The sequence below is a fragment of the Primulina tabacum genome, chromosome 4 (genome assembly GCF_025594145.1).
Source record: "Primulina tabacum isolate GXHZ01 chromosome 4, ASM2559414v2, whole genome shotgun sequence".
In the NCBI taxonomy this organism is placed as follows: Eukaryota; Viridiplantae; Streptophyta; class Magnoliopsida; order Lamiales; family Gesneriaceae; genus Primulina; species Primulina tabacum.
This window is the reverse complement of record NC_134553.1, coordinates 13,835,314-13,843,080: the sequence shown is the minus strand read 5'-3', so window position 1 is coordinate 13,843,080 and position 7,767 is coordinate 13,835,314. Positions and strand designations below refer to the sequence as shown.

At 37.6% G+C, this 7,767-nt stretch overlaps 1 protein-coding gene across 1 annotated transcript; it reads right to left on the bottom strand.

Moving 5' to 3' along the window:
- Window positions 1–1,209: 1,209 nt before the first annotated feature.
- Window positions 1,210–6,287, bottom strand: LOC142541854 (uncharacterized). The gene is made up of 6 exons (XM_075648307.1): window positions 5,236–6,287; window positions 3,890–4,556; window positions 3,743–3,808; window positions 3,368–3,551; window positions 2,956–3,249; window positions 1,210–1,292 (listed from the first exon to the last, which is right to left on the bottom strand). The coding sequence occupies exons 1-6, from the start codon at window positions 6,285–6,287 to the stop codon at window positions 1,210–1,212; spliced, it is 2,346 nt and encodes a 781-aa protein (XP_075504422.1).
- Between the last annotated feature and the right edge of the window lie 1,480 nt (window positions 6,288–7,767).

The following is a 7,767-nucleotide window of genomic DNA, read 5'->3' as shown; positions in this document are numbered from 1 at the left end:
TCACTCACAAACTGGATTCTCACTCCAAACCTTGCGTCTTCATTAGATACTCACTCACCCCAAAGTTCTTACCCATGTCTTGACCCTTACACTTCTCAAATGTGCATCTCTCGTCTTGTAAAGTTTATTAAGTGTGATTCCATTCAATTCTCTTCATCGATTTCATCATAACTCTGCTAATGAATTCTCGATGTGAAAACACAAGGTCTGGGGCTAATGTGATTCTCCATTCCCCATGATACCTCACATCACCCATAACTTTTTAACAACCACACCATCTTTAGAGTGAAAACACAAGGTCTGGGGCTCATGTTTGCAAGCTTTTTAAAACTATCTATAGCCTTAAATAAGCTCTGAGTGCGTGGTACCAAGAACGTCATCAATTTCATATAACTTTTGGATTTCGGAAATCTCTTATGCAGACACGTCATTCTTTGTCTTGAATTCTAATGGTCATATTATCTATCTTCTTGTTTATGTAGATGACATGATCATAAATGGTGACAATGATACACTTGTAAGCAATTTCATGTCTCTACTTGCTTAGAGAATTTCTCTCAAGGATCTTTGGCCACTTCACTACTTTCTTCGTGTGGAAGTTGTTCAACATAAATATGGCATCCTACTATCTCAACGACGGTATATCTCGGACCTTCTTGGCTGTACAAAAATGATCCAACTCTAAACTGGTCACTACTCCCTTGGCCCTAAGCACTTCAACGATATTATGTTCTAGCTCTGCTCTAAGTGATCCTACTGAATACAAAACCATTGGAGGTAGCATCCGATACTCGTCATTAACTAGACCCGATATTTCCAACAAACTCTCAGTATATGTATTGACTGACCACTGATAATTGGGCAGCTGTAAAACGTCTTCTACGTTATCTTTGTGGAAGTTCTGATCATGGAATTCTTCTCCATCATGACTCTCCATTATCTATTATGCTTTCTCTGATGTCGATTGGGCATGTAACAAAGATGATCACTTATCCACAAGTGCTTATATGGTTTATTTGCTTGACAATCCCATTTCAGTGGAGTTCCAACAATCAATGTACCATTGCTCGATCATCAGCCGAGACAGAATATAGATCAGTTGTTGCCACTGTCACCGAACTCAAGTAGGTGTGCTCGATTCTAAAAGAACTTTGTCTCTGTATTGCACACTATCCGATTATCTATCGTGACAATGTCGGCACCACTCACCTATGTTCCAACCCAGGTTCCATTACTTGAACGAAGCATATCGCTATTGATTTTCCACTTGTGATCACCCTGGATGTCTTGAACTGGAACAAAATACAGCAACACTAATAGCAAGCCGAGGCAAGAAATTTTCTTTCTCCGCAAGACGAAATTGCCCGTATAAAGTGCTATACATTGCATGAAATCGCCCCTAAGATACAACGACTTCAATTCGAGAGTTTGCAGCACTTCAAATTCTCTAAATCAACGAACAAAACTATGCAGGAACTTTCAAGTATGGAAGAGAATAAAATGCAACTAGATGGCATGAAAATTTCGAACCCTTGAATGATGGATGAGAGGACTATTTATAAATAATCACCGAATGCATAGAAGAGACACGTCTTTACAGACCGGATGCGTTGAAGAGTCACAATTCTAGTCAAGGAACACATTGTTTGGTGCAAAAACAACCAAAAACAGATGCTAAGATTGCCAACTATCGCGCGGGCGCGCTCAATGTTCTGTTTGCATGCAGCACGGCGCGCGGCCGCTCAGCTTCTGTTCGCGCACAGCAGGGCGCACGCGCCTGTGCGAGAAGATGCACGGCCGCACGACCTCTTCTGGGCGATGGCTCCGAAAGTCAGCAACAGACGTGCATCTACACGGGATGTGGCGCACCCGCGTGTGTAGCTCTGTCCAAGTGCATCAATTTGTGGCTCAAGTGACTGAAAAAAATTTATTCTCCAAATAAATTTGATCCAAAAAGATTAATATTGGTCAAAGACTGCACTGCACCGAATCGGGCCTGGTGGGCTGAGCCAGGCCGAGCGCGTGCGCGTGTTCACTGAGACCCAACCTATTAGCGTCTTCCCCCTTCTAAAAACTTCTGGTACCCCTTGGGGCCCAAACCCTTATCTCAACTTGGAGCTTATCAGGGAGACTTCATTTGCTTATTTTCTCAATGTTGGACAAGCCATATTTGAGATATCTCACTTTTCTTTACAACTCCTCACTCTTCCTCTTCTTTTCTCTTCATTTATCCAACAATCCCCCGTATAAATGAAATTAATGCATGTATGCATATTTACTTGAAAGCTCTTGTGAATTATTATTGCATTAGGATAGGTAGTTTTTGACTTTGAACCTTCCTTAATAATATACTATAGGATTTACTAGTTGAGTAGTGACACGATGTCTTGAATTAGTCAACGTTTTATGTAAACCAAGTCAATAGTATTTACACAATAATAATTCTAACATATTCTTGTTCTCATGTTGTGTCCATTTCGGCTCTGGACCATATCTTAGATTCATAAGTGTTTTTCATTGAAGCACTCATTGCTTCTCACTTACATAGGTGATCTCCTAATTAGAGTATCCTGCTACACTCTACCTCTTAAGTATATGAATCATTAAAATAAAACTTAATCTAACCACATGTTGCAGGTCTTTTCTACTTGGATTTTGTAGGAATGAGCCTTTACTAATTCCAAGTATTCAAACTAATATTTATAACTTAGTTTTCTCATTGAACCAAGGTCATGGGATCTCCAATCCACAAGGCTGGGTTACCGCCATAAATATTTTATTTTGTGAGTTTTAAGCTCATTCCTCTCAACAGTTTGTACATTTGATCTCTATTTATTCCTTTAGTAAACGGATCCGCTAGGTTTTCCTTTGATTTTATATATTCAACAAAAATAATCACATTCGAGATCAATTGTCTGATGGTATTATGTCTCCGTCGAATGTTTCGAGACTTACCATTGTACATACTGCTTTGTGCTCTTTCTATTGCCGATTGACTATCACAATGAATGTTAATGGAAGTCATTGGCTTATTCCAACAAGGAATATCTTCTAGGAAGTTTCTCAGCCATTCTGCTTCTTCTCCAGCTTTGTCTAAAGCAATGAACTCATATTTCATAGTGGATCGAGCTATACATGTTTGCTTAGAAGATTTCAATGACACCACACCTCCACCTATTATGAATACATATCCACTAGTGGACTTAGAGTCTTTTGTGTCAGATATCCAATTAGCATCACAGTATCCTTCTAAAATTGCAGGATATTTTGAATATATCAAACCATAGTTCAATGTATATTTCAAATATCCAAGCACTCTTGTTAAGGCTTTCCAATGATCCTTATTTGGATTACTTTGTGTACCTACTTAACTTGTTAACTGAATATGCAAGATCTGGACGAGTACAGTTAGTCAAGAATATTAGACTACCAATTATCCTTGCATATTCAAGTTGTGAGATTGGATCTCCTCGATTCTTTGCTAAGTGAAGGCCTAAGTCTATAGGTGTTCTAGCAGGACGACTGTTTAAGGTACTAAATCTTTCAAGTACCTTTTCAATATAGTGGGTTTGTGATAAAATAACTCCATCAGGTATTCTAGAGATTTAATCCCTATTATAATATCACATATCCCCAAGTCTTTCATGTCAAAATATTTTTTCAACATTTTCTTGGTATTTGTAATCAACTCATGATTACTTCCCATAATCAACATGTTGTCTACATAAAGACAAACAATTACATAAGCATTTGCATTATCCTTAATGTAGACACATTTGTCACATTTGTTGATTTTGAAACCATTTAACTTCATTGTAGTGTCAAATTTTTCATGCCATTGCTTAGGTGCTTGTTTGAGTCAGTATAGTGACTTGACAAGTTTACACACCTTCTTTTCTTGTCCGGGTATAACAAACCTCTCGGGTTGTTCCATATATATTTCTTCTCCTAATTCTCCATTCAAGAAGGCTGTTTTTACATCCATTTGATGAATCTCAAGGTTATGCAAGGCAGCAATGGCTATGAGAATACAAATGGATGTAATCCTAGTGACACGAGAGTATGTGTCAAAGAAGTCATATACTTCCTTTTGTTTGAATCTTTTAGCTACCAATCGAGCTTTGTATTTATCTATAGATCCACCTTCTTTGTATTTCTTTTTAAGGATCCACTTGCATCCTAAAGTCTTACAACCCGGAGGGAGATCAGTCAACTCCCTGGTATGATTATGCATGATGGAATCTATTTCATCATTTATCGCTTCTTTCCAGAAAGGAGCTTCTGGATTGGATAGAGCTTCTTGAATAGTTTTTGGTTCATCATCTAACATGTAAGTTAAAAAGTTAGGACCAAAAGACTTTTCAATTCTTGCTCTCTTACCACGTTTTGGTTTTTCATTTATTTCTTTAGAATCATTAGTAAATTCATAAGATCGTTTAATAGAACCTTCTTTTCTTTCCTTACAAGGAAAGCTGGTTTCAAAAAATATTGCATTCCTTGATTCCATAATTGTTCCTTCATTAATATCAGGAATTGTTGACTTATGCACCAAAAACCTATATGTATTACTGTTATATGCATATCCAATAAAAATGCAGTCAACAGTTTTGGATCCAATTTTAATTTGTTTTGGCTTGGGTATTTCAACTTTAGCCAAACACCCCCATACTTTTAGGCATTTGTAAGATGGTTTACGACCCTTCTATAATTCATATGGAGTTTCATCTTTTCCTTTGTGTGGTATTTTGTTAAAAATGTGGTTTGCAGATAATATTGCTTCCCCCCCATAGTTTTTAAGGTAAGCCAGAATTTATCAACAACATGTTTATCATCTCCTTAAGAGTACTATTTTTACATTCTGCAACTCCATTTGATTGAGGTGAGTATGGTGCCATAGTTTGATGAATTATGCCAGAGTTAGTGCAAAATTCTTCAAATGGAGCGACATACCCTTTATCACTTCGAATCATTTTGATTGTTGTACTCAATTGATTCTCAACCTCATTCTTATAATTTTTGAAAGCTTCTATAGCTTCATCTTTACTTTTCAATAGATAGACGTAACAATATCTTGTGCAATCATCAATGAATGTTATGAAATACTTTTTCTCACCTCGAGTTTGCACAAGTTTTAAATCTCATACGTCAGTGTGAATTAATTCAAGTGGTTTAGTATTTCTTGTCACATAATAGAATGGAGTTTTGGCCATCTTTGCTTCAACACAAATCTCACACTTATCTCGTGGATTTCTTTTAAATGCCGGTAGCACATTTAAGTTTGCAAGTCTTTGTAATGTGTTGAAGTTAACATGTCTTAATCTTTCATGCCATAAATTAAAACTTTCAAAAAAGTAAACAGAATCATTAACTTTATTCTTCGTCTCATGGCGGGAAACATTCATTACATTCATTTTAAAGAGACCATTATCCTGGTACACTTTGCCTACAAATACACCATTCTTAGTCAGGACAAACTTGTATGATTCAAACACAAGTTTAAAACCAAACTTGCTCAATAAGAATCCAAAAACCAAAATCTTTCGAATGTCTGGCATATGCAGCACATTCCTCAATGATATCTCTTTGCCGGAAGTCATATTTAATACCACTTTGCCAATTCCTACGACCTCAGATGTTGTAGAGTTTCCCATAAACAATTTCCTATCACTCACAGTAGTGTAGGATGAGAACATTTCCTTTTCAGCACAGATGTGGCTAGTGGACCCGATATCTACCGACCATTCCCTTGGATTATCCACCAAATTGGTTTCAAACACAAATGCGGATAGAATAAGTTCTGATAGGTCTATTGGTACATGCCTTTCTTGGATGACGTTGGCTTGCTTTAGTTTCTGTTGTTTGTTGTCTTTCCTTGGAAGACGACAGTCCTTGGCCATATGATTCGGTTTGCCACAGTTGTAGCAAGATCCTTTGAACTTCTTAGCCTGCCCTCGTTTCTTCTCATTTAGAGGGCGCTTTCTCTTGCGACTGTTGCTAGATTCTGTTAGATTTGACTTAGCCTCAGCATCCATCTCTCTTTTTTGGGTTCTGGCTTCAGAAGTTCGGCTATCTTCCTCAGTGCGAAGCCTCACAATCAGATCTTCAAGTTTCAACTCCTTGCGCTTGTGCTTAAGGTAGTTCTTGAAATCTTTCCACATGGGTGGCAATTTCTCAATTATAGCCGCCACTTGGAATGGTTCATTGATATCCATCCCCTCTGCCAATAAGTCATGAATAATAATTTGAATTTCTTGTACCTGGCTTATTACAGATTTTGTGTCCACCATTTTGAAGTCTAGGAATTTTCCAACCACGAACTTCTTAAGATACAACGACTTCAATTCGAGAGTTCGCAGCACTTCAAATTCTCTAAATCAACAAACAAAACTATGCAGGAACTTTCAAGTATGGAAGAGAATAAAACGCAACTAGATGACATGAAAATTTCGAACCCTTGAATGATGGATGAGAGAACTATTTATAAATGATCATCTGATGCGTAGAAGAAACACGTCTTTCCAGACCGGATTTGTTGAAGAGTCACAATTCTAGTCAAAGAACACATTGTTTGGTGGAAAAGCAGCAAAGAATAGATGCTAAGATTGCCAAGGAACACGCATGTTTTCAGAAACAGAGCAGCGCGCGTTCTATTTGCACGCGCGGCTGTGCACCTTATTCTATGTTCGCTCACAGCAGGGTGCGGGCGGCCGCGTGAGCCGCGCACCCTGTTCTGGTCGATGGCTCCGAAAGTCAACAACAGGCGCGCATCCGCGCGAGATGTGGTGCACCCGCTCGCGTAGCTCTTTCCAAGTGCATCCACTTGTGGCTCGAGTGAATGAAAAAATTTATTCTCCAAATAAATTTGATCCAAAAAGATTAATAATGGTCAAAGACCGCACCGCACCGGCCGAACCGAGCCGAGCGTATGCGTGTAATTCACCGAGACACAACCTATTAGCGTCTTCTCCCTTCTAAAAACTTCTGGTACCCCTTGGAGCCCAAACTGTAGAACCCGTAAATCAGACTACGTATAAGCCATGCATAATTCTAGTATTTTAAATTAAAATGATTTTTATTATTATTGCATGAGTATTTATTCTTTCCTTTAAATTTAGTTATTTTATGCAGTAGTTTAATTTGTATCTTTTCAGTTAATTCAGTGAGGCCGGACTGGAGTTGGAGTTTTGTGATAGAATTTAAGATTAAGAAATCATTCCCAGAGTTTATTTTAGCTAGCTAATAAGTTGATTTAAGTTAAAAGGAGGTTTAAGGAATTATTTTAGTAACTTGAGGTAAGTAGGAAATAAGTTCAATTAGGTTCCATAATTAAGGTATTAATTCCTTAAATTATTTAAATGATATTTAAGGCTCTTAAGGTTTAAAATTCACTAACTAAACAATATTTTCCTTCATTTTTATTTCAAATTTTCGCCCCCCTTAGATGATTAATCAATTCTTTGTCAACTCACCTTTGGCCTTTTCCTTGTCATCCCTTAGCATGATAATCTTTTCATTTATTAATCACCCTTAATTAATTAATATTAGATCAACATCCTAGCCTTGTTTAGCATGTAGGATTCTGTCATATGATCCCTCCAACAATCATTTGATATCAAACAAATTCAAATTTCAAAAAGAGGTAGACTTGGTCTTGCCATCCCCCTTATATTGCAACCCCTTCCCCTCACTCTCCTAACCATCATTCCTCTCCCCCATCACCGAAATTTTGAGAGCTATTCAGTGTAAAAAACGTGAGCATCATAGCAA